Raw genomic sequence first — 22,913 nt, 5'->3', positions numbered from 1 at the left:
CCACCACAGTCATGTCATCGGCGAACTTGATGATGCGTTTCGAGCTGTGTGTTGCAGTACAGTCATGGGTCAGCAGAGTGAACAGCAGTGGACTGAGCACACAGCCCTGGGGGGCCCCGTGCTCAGTAATCAACTTTATTGGTCTACCTAATGACTTGCTAAACATCGGCAGAGCTCAGTCATACAGATTAAAGGCTACGAGTTTGATCTACAGTTGAAGCAAACTTGCATAATTGGGATGATAGAAACAGCAATAATGCTTGTAAGATAATCTGCTGAGATTCCTACATATATATTGGTACCGATCAGTGTTGGGATCAAACATTGCTGATCCCATGGTAGAATAATCTTCCTGAACTCAGTTCAACAGCCTATTTGTGAAGTGGAACAAATGGGTGGAATTTCTGAAAGTGTCTAGCAATTGTGAGCTGACATCTCAATAGGAAGATTCAGGAGAAGGGGGAAAAGGTAGATGAAATTTAAAAGCAAATCTGTAATAAATGATAGAAGATTTTCTTTCAGAATAAACTGAATTCTGTAATACTGTATTTATTTAATTCCACTGTTTTACATTTTTCAGCTTAGAATATACGTCCAGCCTCAACAGAACCATACAGCCGTCTTTGCAGCAGATACCATGAAGACAATCTTTGACTACTTTGAAACGTATTTTAACATTAGTTATTCTCTTCCTAAACTAGGTAATGTTAGTGTAATTTTGACTGTTTTGTTATATAATTACAGCATGACAATGAAAATGAGTAAAAAACATGAAAATACATTTTATATCCGAAGTCTTGGATGAGTGAACTATTGCAATCAAATCTAATTACCTTTCAGGTCTCTTAAAATCCATCCCTCTTACTGCTGTTAGAAGGGTATTTGGTTTTAATATTCTTCCATTGAAGGATATTATGGAATGCTAGAAACATACACAAAGTAACTACTAATCATACAGACTGCTCTGATGCTGCCTGCAAACACGCGAGCTAGTTAGACGTGTACCTAGTTGTTAATAGTGGGTGGCTTTCATGGGTGGACATGACTGAAATATCAAAACATTGAATTGATGTTAGCACCAGTGTCAGGTGAATGCAGAGTTCTAGAATGGAGCTCCAGTCCTGTTCTTGAGAGGATCTAAGCCCTGCGTCTTCCATATAGGAGATGGGAGCTACTTTATTGTGCTGGGAGTAAAAAACAATCACATCAGGATTATCATGATCACTTTTTTTAAAAAAAAGTAAAGTTATGATTTAGTGTACTGTCCAGCTCAAAGAATTCCAAAGTAATCAAGCATCAGGAAACTTACTTGACATCTTTTCATTTTATCATTCATGTACTGTATATTACAGATTTGACCCTGTGATAGACATCAGATGGCCATTCATTTATGGAGTACAGAATACTTGGTTCTCTGGAATATCAGCCTTCAAAGCCAAGAGGAAAGAGATATGGGGGAATAAAAGAGAAAATGCAGGATTACTACCTCCTACAGCAGCATTTTCCAGTGGTCCAATTTACACTACTGCATCTCTTTTACTCTTTAGCTATCTGAAAAAGCTTTTTCTATCCTCTGTTATATTATTGTCTAGTTTCCCTTCATATTTAATCTTTTCTCTCCTCGTGGCTTTTTATATTTGCTTTCCAAATCTCTAGCTTCCCGCTAATTAATGCTCTATTATATGCCTTCCTTTACAATTATCATCCTGTTCAATACTACACCTTCAAGATGCATCAGTCTTGTGCCTTCCAATTTTCTTCCAGCTCCTCCAGCCATTGCTGTTCTGCTAGTGTCCCAGTCAACTTCGGCCAGCTCCTCTCTCATGCCTCTGATTCACTGTGACATCTGGCTTTAGCTTCTGCTGAAACTACAGGGTAAATTATGATCACTACCTCCAAAGGGCTTGTACCTCAGGCTCGGTAATAAAATTTGGTTCATTACACATTCAAAATTGCCTGTTTCCCTAGTGGGCTCAACCGCAAGCTGCTCTTAAAAAAAAAAACAACAAAAAAAACAACTCATCGGCCTTCTACAAATTCCTTCCCTTTAGATCCAGCACCAAGCTGATCTTTCCCGATCTTCCTGCATATTGAAATCCCCCATGACTATCATAACATTGCCCTTATTATCTTCTAATGTAATTTGTGCCCCACATCCTGGCCATCCTACAAAGACCTAAATGTAATTCCCATCAGGGTCTTTTTACCTTTGCAGTTCCCTAACTCTACCTATAAGGAGCCTACATCTTCCAATCCTATGCCTCCTCTTGCTAAGCATTTTATTTTTATTTAACCCAAAGAGCCACTGCACCCCCACTGCCTCCCAGGTTGTCTTTTCTGTACAATGTGTATTCTTGGACGTTAAGCTCACAGCTATGATCTTTCAGCCACGACTCAGCTCGCAATGCCATATCTGTCGGTGTCGACTTGTGCTACAGAGTCGTCTACAGTATCATTTTCCATCTATTGTGTGCATTCAAATGTAACACCTTCCGTGCTGTTTTTGTCACCCTTTCTGATTTCCCCCCGCCCACACTACACTTCCTGTTGACTGCAATTTTGCCCTATCATCTACCTGTCCTTCCTCACAGTCTCACTACACACTGTGCCTACTTGTATACTAACTGTCCTCAGCCCTATCATCTGCCTGTCCTTCCTCACAGTCTCACTACACACCATGTCTACTTGTATACCAACTTCCCCATCCTCAGCCCTATCACTCTGGTTTCTAACCCCCTGCCATATTAGTGTAAACCCTCCCAAACAGCTCTGGCAAACCTGCGGGCAGGGATGATGGAACCCCCTCCCCCCCCCCCCCACCCCCGAGTTCAGCTGTACTCTGTCCTTTTTGTACAGGTCATTCTTTTCGCAGAAGAGATCCCATTGATACAGAAATCTGGAACCTGTTCACTGCATCAATTCCTCAGCCACCCATTCATCTGCAAAATTATCCTCACTGGTCTGTGGGACAGGCTAGAACTTCAGCTTTTCACCTCTCCCTATATTCATCTTCAGGACCTCATCCCTCTTCCTACCTATGTCGTTGGTACTAATATGCACCATGACTTTCAGCTATTCACCCCCTGCCCCAGAACACTGTGAGTCCCATCTCTGACATCCCTGGCACCTAGGAGGCAACATGCCACACTGGTGTGTCTTTTACATCTCCTGTCTGTCTTCTAACTATGGAATCCCCTATCACTTCAGCAGTCCTCTTCTTCTCCCCTTCCATCCTGAGCCATAAAGCCAGACTGGGTGCCTGCTGTAGCTAATAGGTTATTTCACCCACCACCCCAACATTATCCAAAGAGGTACACTTGTCATTGAGGACAACAGCCATAGGGGTCACTCTGCACTGGCTGTCTATTCCCTTCTGCTAGTCGCCCAGTTACCTGCGTCCTGCAATTTGGAGATGACCACCTCCTTGTAACTCCTATCTATCACCTCCTCGTTCTCCTGTATGAGCCGAAGGTCATCGAGCTGCTGCTCCGGTTCCTTAATACACTAGCTAAGAAGCTGCGGGTCAATGCACTTTGTGGCTACCAGGGAGCTGGAGGTCTCTTGGAGCTCCCACGTATCACACAAAGGACATTCACTAACTCTGGATCCATTCTCAACGCACTAGCTATGCACCAAAGACAAACAAAGAGGGGAAAATAATACTTGCTAGGAACTCAGAGCCTCTGCATGTTCTTGCCAAAGCCTCTCACTCTAACTCTGGTCACCCACACTATAGCTGCCCCAACAGGTTATGGATTAATAATGTACACTTTACCCCTCAAACAAGGGGGTTATTTTAAGAATGTTTGTGGGTGTAGTGGTACCATTCTCTGACATTGAGAATGTATGCAGAACACCTCTCCATTTCTCACAATCACCGATCAGCTGAACACAGCAAAATATTGCTACTCGCAGTTGATAGTAGCTCCAAAGTCCAGGAATCCATTTGTGCATTTGGTTTATTTTGAGCACTTTCACATATATTGATGTGCATTTTGCATTCCTAAATTGAAATGAATATAGTTCATGCATTTTTGTTCCACGTACATATTTTTGACACTCCCTCCTATCTTGCAGATATGATTGCTATCCCTGACTTTGGGACAGGTGCAATGGAAAACTGGGGCCTGATCACCTACCGAGAAACGAACCTGCTGTATGATGATAAAGAATCATCCTCATCCAATAAGCAACGGGTTGCCGCAGTCGTGGCCCATGAGCTTGTTCATCAGGTATGGTAGTAATGCAAATTTCTTTTTCCAAGAATGTTCAGTTTTTGCATGTTATGAATTTATAATCAACCACTGATATTCAAATCTCTTTTAAGGCTCATGCTTCATAAGTGTTTTCTCTGCCTTCACTAAAGTGTTTTGTCTCACCTATTTAGTGGTGAGTCTGGAGTTGTTGTATTCCCACTGATTATGAACAGCATCTCCAAAGTTAGTCACTATTCTTAAAGCAAAAGGGCTCTGCCATCATTTCAGAGAAATTTAAAGCATAGGTCAGTTAACAGACGAAAAACTGAGGGAACTAAGTATTCTTCGAACAGCAAAGTTTAAGGTAGAGATAATCTTAAACGTTTGAAGATGGTTGATACAGAAAATTGCTGAGATTGAGATGTTTAAGCATTTTATTGAAGCTGATGATCTGAGCATGTAATATGGAAAGCACAAACAAGCTGAGTAACAGAACAATCATTAATCAGATACAATTAGTAATTTGCTGACCAGCCCCACACCAAAGGCATAACATATGAATGAAGTGCACACAGTAGAATGATTCCACTGAAATTAACAAATGCAGTCTTGGCTCTGTTAAATGGAAGGATTGTATGAGGAATGGAAAGGTCTTGAATATAGCATAAATCATAAGGTGACTTGATCATAGATTATTTGTTCTTGAGGAAGTTCTGAAAAGTTGCTTATCTAAATCCTCATCTTGTTTTAATGATTTTTATTTAATCATGCTTATCTAACAGTCTTAAAAAAAGCTAAGAAATAATAATGGTTCAGTCAAGTTCACACTATGTAAAGTAGTATTGACCAATGTTTATATATTTATATCTGTTACATAAACAATGAATACATTGTTTTCTGCATCCAAAATCATGAAAGCCATCAGAGACACAATGAGATTCAAACTGTGATGTAGTTGTTTACGACTTACGAGTTGTTAATTTTGTGATTATTTTTTTTTCTCTTTTAAATTTTGCTGAAGCCGAATGTATTGAAATGAAACTCATTGATATGTTAAGTGTGTATTTATATCTGCAGTGGTTTGGCAATCTCGTCACTATGAACTGGTGGGATGATTTGTGGCTGAATGAAGGATTTGCTAGTTTCTTTGAGTATATTGGAGTACATAAAGCTCAAGCTGATTGGTTAATGGTAAGTTAATTTTCTCACAGCCATTGTGAAATCACATTGTGGGATATATGCCTAATGTGTTCTGAACATTTCTGATTCCGCTGTTTTAGTGGGGAAATCAATGATGTGTGAATCTGGTTAAAGTTGTGTTTGTACAACAAAGCACCCTTTCAGCTAGAGGACCATGAAGAAAGTCCAACATGGTCATTGGACAGGAAATTTAAAGCTCATAGAATTCATTTGAGTGAGGCAGGAGATGGGATGCTCCCTCTGGATTGTAGAAAGAACGTTGTCATCAGCACATTGCATTGGTGTGACCTGTATTCTGATCCTGAGCTCTAGCATTCACCCGAACAATGTTTCAGTAAAGATTGGCAGTGAATTGTGTCTGTGGAGATGTGATGCACAGATCTCCAGAAAAAACCAAAAGAATGGATCCTATGATGAGTCCTATGGTAAGGACTGAACTGCTGGAGTGGAATCGAGACACAATTTCGAGACTGAGATGGGAACGGGGTTCCTGACTAGATGGTAGATGAGAACCTGATGAGACCAGATGAGAATCCAAATGAGTCAGAAATTCTAAACACAATTGTATACTGAACCGAAGCTGAGCCGAGGACTGAGTGCCGAACCTGAGTCCAGGTGCTCGTTCAATATCCAAATCTCGGCAGCAAAACATGGCTGCCAATTGGTCAGAATCTTTAAAGGGATGGTGCCAGCTTTTTATACCCCAGAGAATCAGAGTGTCTAAACCCTGGGGCAGTCGGATGCATGCCATGACAGTATCTGACATGTTCTTTGTCTTGGTAATAGCTTTGTGTGGCTGTCCATGCATGGACAATGCACACACAAGCATGAAGTATTGCTACATGGTGAGTTTCTGCCTGGAACTGGTGTTGTGCAGGATGGGCCTGGCTGTGATACTGTGGAAAGTAGTCTGATTTGGTCTGTGCTATGCACATTTAACCACACTTGGATTAGCCAGTAAAGTGTCCACAACCCCTACAGAAAATGATCATGAATCCTGCTGTTCTTTTCCCCAAGCAGAAGGGTAAAATCATCTCATTGTCATATAGTCAATTTGGCCCATTGAGTCCTCGCTATCAGCATTAATCCCATATTTGATTCTCCTCACATTCTCATCACCCCCAACCTCTAGGATTGTACCTCTTGTCTATGGTGTCCAGCAACCTGCATGAATTTGGAATATGTGAGGAAACCAGATATCCTATTTGGTCACAGGGAGAACATACATACATACTCCATTCAGTCAGGATGCACCAGTGCACTGCCCCAGTTGAAGTATTTGGCCCCATGCCTCCTCACCAGAACTTCCAAGAAGCAGTAATAACTTGCTCGGTTGGTGGTGAGAAGGTCCTGCTCTGTCTTTTTCATTTATAGTGCACAGCCAGGGGCTCAGCATTACCACACACTATCTTCAAGGTGACTTTGAAAGGAATGATACTGTCATCTATCTATCTCTGGAATATCCGTTTATCAAGGAGACCTGGAAGGGAATGCAGTGGCAAGGTTCATTCTGGGCAGCTGAGTAACACACTGTCATTCCTTTGGCCATTGCCATAAATAGAGTTAAATGTCATCTGCTATGGGAAGAGTATGAACAGTGTCTTTCCAGAGCAAGGACTTGTCCCAAACCAGATAGTGAGGACCAGCATATTCCAAGGTCCAGAAGTTCATTCTTAGGACATACTGAACCTCAATACAGCTATCACAAAGGCAAAACAAGGCAAAAGCACAATTTTGGCCATGTCTGTATGGTAAAATAAGGGACAAGAAACAATGTAAAAACCCCTCAGAATTTTCTGCTCAAAAATGTAAAGGAAAATTGATGGAATACTAATGAAACCATTTGGGTTGTACTGAGACTGGCCACTGTGCCGTATATTTGCAAATTTTGTGAATAAGGCTTATCTTTGGAAAAAGGAGTAATTGCTGTATGAAGCAAATTAGTTGAACTTTTAATTTTTTTCCCCCAAAGGGTGAAGTAATGGATTAGTCCAACTAAAACTTAGCTGAGGCATACTGGTACACTGGGTGGAGTTGTTCTCCGATCTTGGCAATGTACTTGCAAAGGTTACGCACCATGCGAGGAGACATCGCCAGTGTCCTGCTGATTGTGGAGTGCCCTCTGAATGCTTGGCTTTCATATAATTTTTCAATCCACTGATTTTTCAATCAATAATTGGACTTCACTTTGGAAAGTCGATTGTGTTGTGGGGCAGAAATCTCGCCGCTGAATGGCTGTGTGATGAACTTTGTGCGTTTTCATTCAGCTAATTGAAAAGTATATAAAGGCCAAGCATTCAGAGGACACCACAATCGACAGCACACTGATGATGTCTCCTCAAATAGTAAATTGCCAAGATCAGAGAACTACCATCATCAACCATCTTTGGAATTATCTTCAATGATGATGGTCTTTAAACGTTACCAGCTTGAATGGTGAGAAGTTATTAAGCAACAGAACTAAACATTTACCCACTTTTTATAAAGTAATAGATACGTTCATTGAATTGAAAATCAGGAATTTAATTTTTATATCAGTAAAGCTACTATTGTTATTTAAATTCTGATTGCTGTTCATCAAAGTTAACATGCTGGTAAGTTATGGGCATCATTTAATACAATCTTAAAGTGCAATTGTTGGCATGGGCACAATAAGTGAAATTCTGTGCTGTGTATTTCTGTAATTCTCTGATAAAGTAACTTGCAAATGATTGACTTTGATCAATGACATCCCTGACACTATCTTTCACAGTTGGATCAGATTCTCATAGATGATGTTTTGCCTGTAATGGGTGAAGATGCTTTGTTATCATCCCATCCAATCATTGTTGATGTGTCAACCCCAGCAGAAATTACCTCTGTCTTTGATGGCATTTCGTATAGCAAGGTAAGAGCTGCCGTTAATTACTCTTCAGGCTCTTGCATGGTTTTGTGAGGCATTCAGAAGTGTGCCTGTTTTTTAATGTATTTTCAATTACTGAATGATTTAGAAGATGCTGTTGAGTGGCGATTGCAAGGTCTTATTAACGAATTAGAACTGTTCTATTTTGATGACTCCATTTAAAATGTGCAACAAATTAATATTCTTCACAGTGATGTAGTACAGCGACACTTCAAGCACCGTTCAAACCGTGAATTTATTCATTGGCTCTACTGAGCTGACTTGCCATTTTAAACAAGCAACATTCATTGTTCTGCACCTTCAAAGAAGCAAAAAAGAGGCTTCACTGGCTCCTGATCAAACAATAAATTGATGCTGAGCCACATGAAGAGATTTTCTAATAAATGACAAAAAGGTTACCCAAAGAGCTTGGGTCTTCAGCTGCCAGATCAGATCATTGCAGACAGGCTGATTTCAAGGAGTATGAGTATATGGCAGATCTCAATGTTCATGCATTTAGTTCTCTGATTGGAGTAGATTTCTCCTCATCTTGTCTTCGATATTGGCAGACTGCGAAAGTCAGGTGATAGAGATGAAGCTCTGTCGCAGGAAAGCAGCATCCATTATCAGGGGCCCCACCACACAGGCCACGCTGCTGCCATCAGGAAAGAGCTACAGAAGCCTCAGGTCCCACACCACCAGGTTGAGAAACAGTTACTACCCCTCAACCATCGGGCTCCTGAATCAGAGTAGATAACTTCACTCACCCCAACACTAAGCTGATTCCACAATCTATGGACTCGCTTTCAAGAACACTACAACTCGCCTTCTCGGTGTTATTTATTACTTATTTATCTAGCATTATTTTGCTTTTCATTTTGTATTTGCACAGTTTGTCTTTTGCACATTGCTTTATGTGTAGTTTTTAATTGGCTGTTTCTTTGTACTTTGAATGCCTGTAAGAAAATTAATCTTAAGGTGGTATATATGTACTTTTGATGTATTACTAAGAAATAGGAGGGCATTATTGGAGCACTAACAACTCCATAGTCCCTGCTTTCACATAATGTTAGCTTTGTAGTATTTTTAAATGATATGCATGTAAAGCATCAAATTAATGGATATGGTGACAAAAAATTCTCCCATTTGTATTTCAGGTAATTATTATTTCCATGAATTTCCTAGCTATTTAAAAAGGTCAAGAGATGGTCTTGACAGCAAAGGTAAAGGAGAATCTGAAGAGATTCAACAGGTGTCTTAAGAGCAAAAGGGTAACAGAAGAGGGAATAGGTTCTGTTAACCATCAATGTAGTCATTGATCTGTGGACCCACAGAAGATGGACAAGGTCTTTTTAAATGAATCTTTCTCATCTGTGTATATATTGTGAAGGAAGTCATGAAAGTTAAGGAATTAAAAGAAATGAAAAGTGGTGTCTTGGAGCATATCTACATTACAAACGTGTTGGTGATAGTGGTCTGAAAGCATATTAACCCCTGGATTCCCAAGTGCATCTGGGAATTTGTGGGAAGCGAGGGAATTAATTATCTTTGATATCTGGCAAAGAGATTTGCACCATCTATAGCTGTGGGTGAGGTAATAGAAGATTGCAGGGTGGCTAATGTCCTTTCATTTAAGTGAGGGAATGACAGGCCGCTGAACCTAGCAGCATTAGTGGGAAAGTTACTGGAAAGGATTGTGAGAGACAGGATCCACCAGCATTTGAGAAGCGAGGACTAATTAAGAATGGTCAGCATAGCTTTGTGCATGTGAAACCATGCCTCACAAACTTGCCTGAACCTTTTTGAAGAGATGGCTAGGAGGATTGACAAGGACAGGGGCAGTGGACATTCCTGCAGGATCTTTAGCAAGGCTGTTGACCATATCCTGCATGGTTAGCTAGTCCAGAAGGTTAGAATGCATGAGATTCAAAGTGAGCTAGCCAACTGTATACAAAATTGGCTTTCTGGAAGGAGTCAAAGGGTGTTAGTGGAGGGTTGTTTTTGAAATTGGAGGTCAGTGACCAGTAGTGGGCTATGGGGTTGAATGCTGGGTCTGCTCATGCTTATCTTCCATATAAGTGACTTGAATAAGAATATAGTTAGCACGGTTATTAAGTCTGCAGATGACACCAAAATTGATGGCATAGTTTACAGTGATGAGGGTTATCTAAGATCTGACCTGGGGCAACTGAGATTCAAAGAATGGCAGGTGGAATTTAATTCAGATCAATATGTGTAGCACTTTGGCAAGTTAAACCAAAGCAGGAGTTGTACAGTGAATGGCAGGGTCCTGGGGCCTGTATCATAACGAGACCTAGGGGTGCTGGCACAGAACCTGGACGTGGAGACACTGATGAACAGGGTGGTGAAGAACACGGCCTGCATGGCTGCCCTCATCAGTCAAGACACTGAGTTCAAGAGCGAGGTCTTGTTACAACTGTACAATTCCTTGGTGAGAGTACTTTTGGAGTATTGTATCTGCCCAACTGCAAGAAGGATGCCATTAAGATGAAAAGGCTGCAGGAAGGAATCACAGGAATGTTTTCCAGACGAGAGGGCTTGAATTGTAAAGAGAGGCTGAATAGGCTGGAAATGCATGCCTTGATTTGTAATTTGTTTAAGGTTTCTGGAATAGCATTAGTACTAACATCCTATTGGTTAATTTTCTTCATGGCATTAGTGGTAATCTGGCATAACAAATCACTCAAAAGAGTCACATACTTGAATTGGTAGTTTGGTTTCTCTTTCCACAGATACTGTTTGACTGGCTGACTTCAAACTTTTCTCTTTCAGTTTATAAAGTTTACCCAATTTTCATTCCTATACAATGAAAACTAGATAGGACTTGCTAGAATTATGCTACATTCTCCCCTAGTAAATGTATTGAGAAATCAAGATGTTACCAATACAAGCATGGGTTCCTCTGTATTTTGGGCAAGATGTCAGGAACATACACATACATACATATACATATACATATTTTCTGCTTCCTCTTGCAGGGTGCCTCAATTCTACGGATGTTGCGTGACTGGATAACTCCGGACCATTTTCAGGAGGGATGCCAGGTACAAGATTTTTTTGTTGTTTTTAAAATTTTTTATAAATAAGTAGGCATTGCATCATCCCTAAGACCTTATGACCATAAGACACAGGAGAAGAATGGGGCCCATTGAATTTGCTCAGTTATTTAATCATGGCTGATCCATTTTTCCCACTCAAACTCATTCTCCTGCCTTCCACCCCTCGCCCCCCCCCCAAGAACCTTTCAACCTCCACCTTAAGTACACCCGCTGACCTGACGTCCACAGCCTCCTGTGGCCATGAATCACGTAGGTTCACCACTCTGGTTAAAGAAATGCCTCTTGGATGGATATTGCTCTATTCTGAGGCTGTGCCTTCTGGTCCTAGACTCCTCCTCTATAGCAAACATCCCCTCCATATCCAATCTATCTAGGCCTTTCAACAATCAATAGATTTCAATGAGATACCACCCCCCCCCCATTCTTCTAAATTTCAGTGAGCACAGGCCAGAAGCCAAAAAGCGCTCCTCATATGGTAACCTCTCGTTCCCAGAATCACTCTCATGAACCTCTTCTGAACACTCTCCAATACCGGCACATCCTTTCTAAGATGAGGGGCCCTAACCTGCTCACAGTACTCCGTGACACTTTGCCAGTGCCTTATAAAGCCTCAGCATTATATACTTTTATATTCTTGGTCTTGGAAATGAATGCAAACATTGCATGTTCTTTCCTCACCACCAACTCAAGCTGCAGAGTAATGTTCAGGGAATCCTACACAATGTCTCCAAGTCCCTTTGCACCTTGGATTTTTTAATCCTCCCCATTCAGAAAATTATTTACACTCTTATTCCTTCTACCAAAGTACGTGGGCATACACCTCCCAACACCATAATCCATTTGTCCTTTCTCCTAATCTGCCCAAATCCTTCTGCAGAGTCCCTGCTTCCTCAACACTACCTGTCCCTCCAGCTATTTTCATATCATCCACAGACTTGACCATCAATTCCTTCTTGCATTGCCATACAAGGTAAAGAGTTGTAGAACCAGCACTGACACTAACAGAACACAATTAGGTACTGGCAGCCAGATGGAAAAGGCTCCCTTTATTCTCATTCTTTGTCTCCTGCCAATCCTCAATCCATGTAGATTTCTTTCCTGTAATACCATGGACTCTTACCTTATTAAGCAACCTCATGTACAGCCCCTTGTCAAAGGCCTTCTGAAAATCCAAGTACATAACTTGGATTTTTTGTTTAGTCGCCTTCTATTGGTTTTTAAAAGCTTCCAAATCCTCTAACTTCCCACTAATTTTTGCAGTATTATAATGTCTTCTCTTTTGCTTTTATGTTGTCGTAGACTTTGCTTGTCATCCATGGTTGTATCATCCTGCCTTTAGAATACTACTTCATCTTTGGGATGTATCTAACCTGTACCTTCCAAATTAGTCCCAGAAACTCCAGCCATTGCTGTTCTGCTGTCATGTCTGCAAGTGTCCCCTTGCACTCAACTTTGGCCAGCTCCTCACTCATGCCTCTGTAATTCAATAGACAATAGACAGTAGGTGCAGGAGTAGGCCGTTCGGCCCTTCTAGCCAGCACCGCCATTCACTGTGATCATGGCTGATCATACACAATCAGTACCCTGTTCCTGCCCTCTCCCCATATCCCTTGACCATGCTATCTATAAGAGCTCTATCTAATTCTCTCTTGAATGCATCCAGAGACTTGGCCTCCACTGCCTTCTGGGGCAGAGCATTCCACATATCCACCACTCTCTGGGTGAAAAAGTTTTTCCGCATCTCAGTTCTAAATGGCCTACCCCTTATGCTTAAACTGTGGCCTCTAGTTCTGGACTCACTCATCAGCAGGAACATGCTTCCTGCCTCCAGCGTGTCCAATCCCTTAATAATCTTATATGTTTCAATCAGATCCCCTCTCATCCTTCTAAGTTCCAGTGTATTTTCTTTTACTACACTGTAATACTGATACATCTGACTTTAGCTTCTCCTTCTCAAATTGCAGGACGAATTCTGTCATATTATGCTCACTGTCTCTTAAGGGTTCCGTTATCTTGGGTTGCCTAATCAATTCCAGTTCATCACGCAACACCCAGTCCTGAATAGAGTGCCTCTAGCTGGCTTAACCATAAGATGCTCTTTTAAAAAGCCATCTTGTAGGCATTCTACAAATTCTTCTGGGATCTAGCAGCAATCTAAGTTTCCAAATCTGCCTGCATATTGAAGTACTCCATGACTATTGTAACATTGCCCTTTTGACATGTCTTTTCTATCTCCTGTTAAAAGATTGTGCAGGTTTTCAAGTAGCAAGTCCTCATTACCGGTCTTGCTCTCTTTGGGAGCACCTACACTTTGTTTAAAAAAAGCATTGGTGAGATTGCACTTGGGGTATTGTGTACGGTTTTGGATGCCCATTTGTATTGAAGACATCATTAAACTGGAGAGAGTGCAGTCAAGATGTTGCCAGGACTGAATTATAGGGAGACATTGGAAAAGCTAGGACTTTATAGAGGTATCTAAAATCATGAGGGGTCTAAATTGTGTGAACGCACATAGTCATTTTCCCAAGAAGGAGGACATAAAACTACAGGACATGGTTCTGAAGTGAGAGGTGAAAGATTTGAGTGTCTTGAGGGACACCCCTTCATGCTTCATGCACAGGGTGATATGTATGGAATGATCTGCCAGAGAAAATGGTTGAAGCAGATACAGTAGCAACGTTCAAATGATTATTGGTAAGTGCATGGATAGAAGGGGTTTAGATGCTTATTAGCCAGATAGGACTAGTTGTGTGTGCGTGCGGGCGGTGTTAGAATAGATGAGTTAGGCCAAATGGTATCTTTCCATTGCTGCAGTGGACTATGACCAGCTGCATGCTAAAAAGCAGCAGTAGAAGTAGACAAGGGTTATTCATGTGTCCTTGGCAAAGGTCTCCTCATTTGCTGGTATTTGGGTGGCCAATGTTTTTGAAGATGAAGGAACCAAAAAAATAAATAGTATTTTCCATAGTGAAGAAGAGTTCTTTGATCATAATAACCGAATAAGGTGAATTAAGTGTTGCATTCTATCTTCAGAAATACCTCCATGATCATCAGTTTAAAAATGCAAAAACGGATGACTTCTGGGAAGCCTTGGCTCAGGTAGGTGAGCTTCGAGTCCCTCGTTTTGGGTTTTGTTTCTTCATGTGCCCATTGCACCAAATAGAGCTAACTTCATTTTTGTTCTCAGGTCAGTGGTAAACCAGTGAAAGAAGTGATGGATACATGGACACGACAAATGGGCTTCCCCGTGCTGAACGTTACTTCAGATGGTGTAGTCTCGCAGAAACGTTTCCTGTTGGACCCAAAGGCAAATCCAATGGAGCCTCCTTCAATCCTGAAGTAAGATGACTTTCCATAATTTAAAACATATTTGCTTTAACTATTTTGACTACAACATTTTATATTTTATTCTCACTGCCTTTCAAATGTATATTAGTGTCATTAACATAATGAAAATCAACAGGAACATACTTCATACTGAAAGTAATTTGCTTTTCTCTTTTTTCCCCCCCAGATCTGACATTTGGTTTTAAATCTTAGACTTATTTTCCTTTCTCTTTTCACAGATGCTGCCTGACCTGCAGCATGCTTTCAGCATTTTTTTAGAACATAGAAAGCCTACAGCACAATACAGGCCCTTCGGCCCACAATGCTGTGCTGAACATTTACTTGCTTTAGAAATTACCTAGGGTTACCCATAGCCCTCTATTTTCCTGAGCTCCATGTACCTGTCTAGGAGTCTCTGAAAAGACCTATCGTATCCGCCTCCACCAGCACCGCCAGCAGCCCATTCCACAGACTCACCACTCCCTGGGTAAAAAATCTTACCCCTGACAGCTCCTCTGTACCTACTTCCAAGCACCTTAAAACTGTGCCCTCTCATGCTAGCCATTTCAGCCCTGGGAAAAAGTCTCTGACTATCCACACGATCAATGCCTCTCATCATCTTATACACCTCTATCAGGTTACTGCTCAAGCTCCATCACTCCAAGGAGAAAAGGCCAAGTTTACTCCACCTATTCTCATAGGCATGTTCCCCAATCCAGGCAACATCCTTGTAAATCTTCCCTGCACCCTCTCTATAGTTTCCACATCCTTCCTGTAGTGAGGTGACCAGAAATTAGCACAGTACTCCAAATGGAATCTCACCAAGGTCCTGTACAGCTGTAACATTACCTCTTGGCTCTTAAACTCAATCCCACAGTTGATGAAGGCCAACGCACCATATGCCTTCTTTACCACACAGTTAAACCTGCACAGCATTTTTAAACTGATGATCTTGGAGGTATTTCTGAAGATAGAATGCAACACTTAATTCACCTTATTCAGTTATTATGATCAAAGAACTCTCCTTCACTATGGACTCAGATCCCAAAATCCCTCTGATCCTCCACATTGCCAAGAGTCTTACATTAATACTATATTCTGCCATCATATTTGACCTACCAAAATGAACCACCTCTCACTTCTCAGAGTTGAACTCCATCTGCCACTTCTCAGAGTTGAACTCCATCTGCCACTTCTCAGCCCAGTTTTGCATCTTATCGATGTCCCGCTGTAACATCTGACAGCCCTCCACACTATCCACAACACTCCCAACCTTTGTGTCGTCAGCAAATTTGCTAACCCATCCATCCACTTCCTCATCCAGGTCATTTGTAAAAACCACAGAGTCCCAGAACAGATCCCTGAGGCACACCACTGGTCACTGACCTCTGTGCAGAATATGACCCATCTACAACCACTCTTTGCCTTCTGTGGGCAAGCCAGTTCTGGATCCACAAAGCAAGGTCCCCTTGGATCCCATGCTTCCTTACTTTTTCAATAAGCCTTGCATGGGGTACCTTTGTTTTTATTTTACGTTTTCTCTGCTGTTGATTATGACCGTGCGAAAGTGACGTTGTCAGTGAAGTGGCTGTTTTAATCTTGGCCTGTTGATCAACCATGTACAGAATTTAAAACTGGCTGAACCACCTATTAGAGAAAAGATGAGAATCATCTATATAGTTCTGCTTTGTTTATTGCATGCTCAATTTGCTGTTATTCTCATTAAAATGAACAGTCCATTGAATTTTTATGTTTCAAATGGTGAGTTGACCTTTTTCATGGACAATTTGCACCGTGAATGATGTAGATGGACGTTCATCAATGTTGACCTCAAATCCATTGGGATTCTGTAGCTTTGGTGCATCCTACAGCTTGCCTCATTAAAGTTATATTCATTTAATACTCTAAAAACAATACCTGTTTGATGTTGCAGCACTCACCGAGCTTGGCAATTAGCTTGCAGACGTTTCATCAGTCAATGTGACATCCTCAGGGTGTAGTTCTTGGTATTTCTCTCTAGGAGTGCTCACATTTATAGAGGCCCTCCCGTTCACTTGCCTCGATTCTGGTTGGCTAACCCTTCAGTTGGCCTTTGAATTCTACTGGCTCGTGTTTCTTTGGTTCTTTGGGGTTCATAGATGGCGTCTATTTTGATATGTTTGTTTATGGAGTTGTCAGAAGAGAGCCATGCTTCTAAAAAATATTCATGCCTGCTTCATGCTTGCCTGCACCAGAACCTCTGTGGTGTCTGTCTCGGTCTTCGTGTACTGAGATCACCGACGGTCACCCTATCTGTATGTGCCATTCATCTCCCTTTTTCTCTTTGTTAATGTTTTTTGTGCTTGTTGACTCGTTCAGAATAGTTAGTTTATTCCTGAAATGGTTGCTGATCTATTTAATTCACTGGGAAAATGGCATTTTGTTTCTTGACCTAATGCAGAGTTCTTGAGGTCTAGTAGAGAATATGGGCTAGTTGGGAACTTGACCATGAATGTAATTGAGGGAAAAGACCATAAGATTCAATCATGGGCTGAATTTATGAAGATACTGTGTGAGTAAGAGAACTTGGAAGATGATTATGCTTTTACGATCTTGCTGCCTCAGTGACAGAAGTGCCATCCCAGTAGCAATTTCTGGTTGATACTGGGAATTGAAGTCTATGCTTGTACCAGGCCCTGAGCTGAGTCTTGTTCTTTGCTCCCACGTCGGTACAGTGCAGCACTTCCTGTTGTTTGGACTGGAAAGGGTGGGTGTGGTGTGGCTTTAAGGCCAGTGTCTTTAACACCGGGGTTTGGTCCCCTCCATAAAACAGGATGCCCCCTATTTCATCAGTCATCTGCCTGGCAATCAGCCTTTGGAATAGTTCATGCAATCAATTTTGAGTAAGCAATCTTTACACTTGTACGCCCAAAACAATGAAAATCATCCAAATCTCTTGACAGCTAATTCGGTTTGTTTCAGGTCTTGTGTCATGGGAACTACTTCACAATAGACCCGGGGTTCCCAACTGCTTTTATACAGTGGAGCCTTGCCAGTAACTGAGGGCCCAGCGGACCCCAGGTTGGGAACAGCTGCAGCAGAGCACCCGTGTCTGTGCAGAGTTGTCGATTTCAGGCATAACCTGCAGATTGCAATCTTGCACACAGCCACAGTAATGCTTGTGTATAGATTTAGAATGCAGATTCACCTGGTTTATCCACATCTATCTAGTTGCGGAGTTGCCTTGCTCCAGTTGCTGCATGATCTCCACATGTTTGGCACTAAATTTTGTGACATACTGTTCATCCAGGAGCCTATTCTGCCACCATCTTGGACAAATAAGCACAAAATCGTAATGCTAAAATGGCAACCAAACTGTGTACTTTACAGTGGAGTTTGCACAAGTAAAATGCTAGATTGTTGACTTCAGGTGGCCGCCGGGCCAAGTCCACTTGCCCATCTTGACATTTTGCACATTCTGGCAAAAATAAGGCAGGATTGATAGCAGCTGGTAAAGGGTGTGTGGGCTTTCTCAAACACACCACCTACCTGGCAGATGTTGAAACTAGTCTTAATACAACTATTGACCCTCAAACCCTAAATCAGTGGTCCCCAACCACTGGACCACAGTCTACTTTGGTGCATTAGTCAGTGGTAAAAGAATATTAACAAAGGGGATAGTACTAACTTTCATCTTCAGAAGGCTTTCTGTTGTACAATACAGTCCTTCTGTGTTAGTTCACAGTGTGACCAGTTCACACAGACTTGGGTCTCTGAGAAGTGAAATTTAACCAAGTGTTTCACTTCGTCGCCATGAATTTTTCTCCCTGGTTTTGAGAGATTTAGGATGCCTGCTGAAGCAGAGGATTGGGAATAAGGTAGGTGCCCATGATGTATATAAGATGCCTTGTGGATCTCTGATCTCTTCCTGCCTGTGCATACAGTTGCTCTCAATCCCATTTGGATTTGCTGTTTCTTTGAAAATCTCGTTTTTATCTCGGACATAGAATCTGGTTTATTATCACTGGTATAGGAAGTGAAATTTATTGTTTTATGGCAGGAATACAGTGAAAGACATTTAAAAACTTCCTATAAATTAAAAATAAATAAAATAGTGCAAAAAGAGAATAATAAGGTAAGCTGACAGAAAACGACATTCCACGGCCTCTTTTATTCCTGCGCATTAAAGCCTCTGCACGGGCAGTGATGCAATCAGTCAGAATACTCTCCACCATACATCTGTAAAAATTGTCTTTGGGGACAAATGAAATCTTCCTCAAACTCCCAAGGAGCTACTTGCAACTGGCATGCTGCTTTCATGATTGCTTTGAGCCCAGGATAGATCCTCCGAGATGGTGATGCCTAGGTACTTGAAACTGTTCACTCTTTTCACTGTTGACCCCTTGATGTGTTCTCCCAGCTTCCCCTTTCTGAAGTCCACAATCAATTCCCTGGTCTTGCTGGTGTTGTTATTGGAATGCCACTTAACCAGCTGGTCTGTCTCACTCCTGTACACCTCCTTGGCACCATCTGAGATTCCGCCAACAAAAGAGGCACCATCGCCAGATTTATAGGTGGCACTTGAGTTGTACCCAGCCACAGAGTCATGCTTGTAGAGAAGCGGGCTCAGCACGCGTCCCTGAGGTGATTGCTGATTGCAGTGAGAAGGAGATGTCCCTGATCTATATTGACTGTGGTCACCTGATGAGAAAGCCAGAATTTAGTTGCAGATCAAGTGTTAAAGGACCAGGTTTTGAGGCTTGTTGGATTTTAGTGAGGTGTTGATGGAGTCAATTGCTAAGATGTAATCGATAAACAGCTTCTTGTTTGTATTGCCGATGTCTGGGTACTCTGAAGCTGAATGAAGAGCCGGTAAAGTAGTATCTGCTGTGTACATATTGTAGCTTGTAACGGAATGAGAAAGAATGGAGCGGGTTGCTGGGTAATGGAAACCTGGAAGAACAAAAGAGAAAACTTTAGACCATGCATCTTGTCATTATATGATTTTCTTTCAATTTTAGATACAAGTGGAACATTCCCATTCAGTGGCATACACTTGGAGGAGTAAATGACACTTTACTGTTCAACATGTCAAGTGCAACAGGTAGGAATGAGATGTACAAGGGTCGGATTCTGGGTTGTGGGCTTCTGATAAAATTTCAAATGGTGGAAAGTTTGAAAGAAAAACTGAACCTGCAGATGATAGTTTGGAATAATTGTCAGGTGGCTCTACAAAGTACACCCATCCTCAATAGGTGGGAAAATGAAATTCTCTCCCAGCAACTCTAAACATACTGCCAGCCCAGAGTCATAGCAAACAGAACCCTCTACTGTAAGTGCAAACTCAAAACCTGACCATTAATGCATTAGATCAGTGCATGAGATGATTTCAGTTCTCAGCCCTCACACAGAACATGGTTATCTTGTATCGGTCTATTTAAATGAAAATTATCTGAGATGATGTCCCAAAGTTCACCGGAAGAAATAATTTCTATCGGTAATCTCTGTAAATTGTGAAATCCTGCACAGACAATGGAAGCTGAATAGGATGAAACTCAGATCATTACAGATCTTCTTGCCCTTCATCTGGAATATCATTTGACTAATTTGGGGAACTTGGTAGGATTCAATACCGGTATATTTATGTGTCTGTAATACTTTGAGAGTAATGTTAATCTTCAAGGCCTTCATCACTATTGAACACCATTTCTAGACAGCTTTCAGCATTTCTCAATAGTTTTGTAGAGCACATGCACTGTCCAAAGTTGCCATCTCAGACTTTATGGCTGCATGTCATTTTAACTTTCTTTCTACTTTGCCTAATTTGTTTACCTTCTCCATTCCTATTGAGAGGTCAAATTCCAATTTGGAAGAATATCTCTTAATCCACTTGCAACCCAGTGGTGTGAACGTAGAATTGTCCAATTTCAGAGAACCGAGACCCCTGATGTTCTTCTCACACGTGCACGTGCCTGTCCACTTAGTGTCCTTCCTGCTCTGTTTACTTTCCCCATTCTGCTTCTCCCACTTCCCCACCTGGTTTCATTGGCCTATCGGCTCCTTCCCATCTGGTTCCACATATCATTCTCTGCCTCCTTCCCACCCTTCCCTCCTACAGACAATCTTGCACATCCTGAGTGTGTTGGACATCAACACTAGCGATGCTTTTAATATACATGTGACAAATAAAGCTAATCTTTGATATTTAAAGCAATATTTTATTCTCTTCCATCCTAGTCATCATGCACGGTCTCAATCTAAAACCTCAGCTTACAACTTTTGCCTCAAATGCTGCTTGACCCCCGAGTCCTTCCAGTATTCTGATTTTAGACCACAAGACATAGAATTAAGCCTTTCAGCCTATCGAGTCTGCTCCACCAAATCACCATGGCTCATCCATTCCCCTCTCAGCCCCATTCTCCTGACTTTTCCCTGAAATCTTATGTGCCTTGACTAACCAAGAACTTAACAACCCCAGCATTAAATACACCCAATGATTTGACCTCCACAGCCACCTGTGGCAACAAATTCTACAGATTCACCACCTTCTGGCTAAATAAATTTTTCCTCATTTCCATTTTAAATGGATGCCCTCCTATTCTGAGGCTGTGCCCTCTGGTCCTAAACTCAACTACTATAGGAAGCATACTCTCCATATCCACTCTACCTAGGCCTCTCAATATTCGATAGGTTTTAATGAGATCCCCCTTCATTCTTCTAAATTCCAGCAAGTACTGGCCCAGAGCTGTCAATTGCTCCACATATGATAAGCCTGTCATTCTTGGAATCATTCTCGCAAACCTCCTTTGCACCCTCTCCAATATCAGCATATTCATTCTTAGATACGGGGCCTATAACTACTCACAATGCTCCAAGTGAGGCTTCACCAATGCCTTATAAAGCTTCAGCATTACATCCTGGTCCTCCTCGAAATGAATGCTAACATTGCAATTTCCTTCCTCGCCTCTGACTCAAGCTGCAAATTAATCTTTAGGGAATCCTGTACAAGGACTCCCAAGTCCTTCTGCACCTCATATTTTTGAATTTTTTTTCTCCATTTAGAAAATAGTCTATGGTTTTATTTCTGCTATTAAAAGTGCATGACCATACATTTCCCTCCACTTCTTACGCCCGTTTTCGTAATCTGTCCAGCCTCCCTGCTTCCTCAGCACTACCTGTCCCTACACCTATCTTCATATCGTCCGCAAACTTGGCCACGAAGCTATCACTTCTGTCATCCAAATAAAAAAGGCAAAAAAAAAGACGTGGTTGCAACACTGACCCCTGCTGAACACCACTAGTCATCGGTAGCCAAGCGGAAGTCATGTCAGCACTCAAAAGAATTTTCAATTTCGAAGTGTTTCAGATCTAGGGATTTCAGATAATGGGTGCCTAGCCTATATTTTAAAGATTGATGCAGTCATTTGGGAAGGTGAGAAAACAAGTCTACAGGAACCATTAGATAACGAGGGGGAAGAAAAAAAAACAATTTTAAAAAGATGCAATGGGGAAAATGTTAGAATAATTGCATTAATGTCTCTTCAGAATAAATGAATCCTCAGCAGCTTAAGACAAGGAAATGCTGACAAAATATAGAGCATGCAAGAAGTATTTTCAATAATAGACTTTTACTTTATAAATAATATTGGCCCTCATAGTCATGTTCTTAACAATAGCTTGTTTGCAATGTTTTTTCCATAAATGCTCAGTGAAAATTCCCAATAATTCGCCCACCCACATCTTGAAAGTGAACACAAAGCATGTTGGGTTCTATCGTGTGCAGTATGAAGACTCGGCCTGGGAGAGCATTATCCAGAAACTGATAAGCAACCATACAGTAAGAATAATTGCATTGTCCTTATTTTGATTTTAACCTGCAAAGCCTAAGCAACAAGACTTGTAGCAGCTGATTGTCTGTGAAGTGAGAGTGTCACAGAAATTTCAGAGCAATTCTCAGCCAAGTCACTCGCTAATTTCCTGCTCATCCAAGGGGTGCATTGTTAATGGACTCCTCCCATATAATCAACAGAATTACTCACAAATTACACTCTTAACGAACGCCGCCTTCTGTCCACAGGATCACCCAGCGGCTACTTATTTCAATCTGACTTCCTATTCTCATTCCGACATTCCTGTCCTTGGCCTCCTCGCTCTCGCGATGAGACCAAACTCGGAATGGAAGAGCAATACTTCATATTCCTCATATCCACCTAATGTGATGCATGAACATCAATTTCTCTAACTTCCAGT

General features: G+C 41.5%; 1 protein-coding gene across 1 annotated transcript in view; it reads left to right on the top strand.

Annotated features, from left to right (window-relative positions):
- Window positions 1-22,913, top strand: part of enpep (glutamyl aminopeptidase) — an 84,366-nt gene that overhangs the window by 43,311 nt on the left and 18,142 nt on the right. Inside the window, exons 4-12 of the mRNA XM_073043055.1 lie at window positions 581-701; window positions 4,078-4,232; window positions 5,274-5,387; window positions 8,149-8,283; window positions 11,277-11,342; window positions 14,391-14,456; window positions 14,545-14,696; window positions 19,685-19,767; window positions 22,373-22,500. Of these exons, the coding sequence (XP_072899156.1) occupies window positions 581-701; window positions 4,078-4,232; window positions 5,274-5,387; window positions 8,149-8,283; window positions 11,277-11,342; window positions 14,391-14,456; window positions 14,545-14,696; window positions 19,685-19,767; window positions 22,373-22,500 (1,020 nt within the window). The remainder of the gene's footprint in view (window positions 1-580; window positions 702-4,077; window positions 4,233-5,273; window positions 5,388-8,148; window positions 8,284-11,276; window positions 11,343-14,390; window positions 14,457-14,544; window positions 14,697-19,684; window positions 19,768-22,372; window positions 22,501-22,913) is intronic.

Source organism: Hemitrygon akajei, chromosome 4, assembly GCF_048418815.1.
Source record: "Hemitrygon akajei chromosome 4, sHemAka1.3, whole genome shotgun sequence".
In the NCBI taxonomy this organism is placed as follows: Eukaryota; Metazoa; Chordata; class Chondrichthyes; order Myliobatiformes; family Dasyatidae; genus Hemitrygon; species Hemitrygon akajei.
The sequence above is the reverse complement of the archived record's forward strand: the minus strand, read 5'-3'. Positions and strand labels throughout refer to the sequence as shown.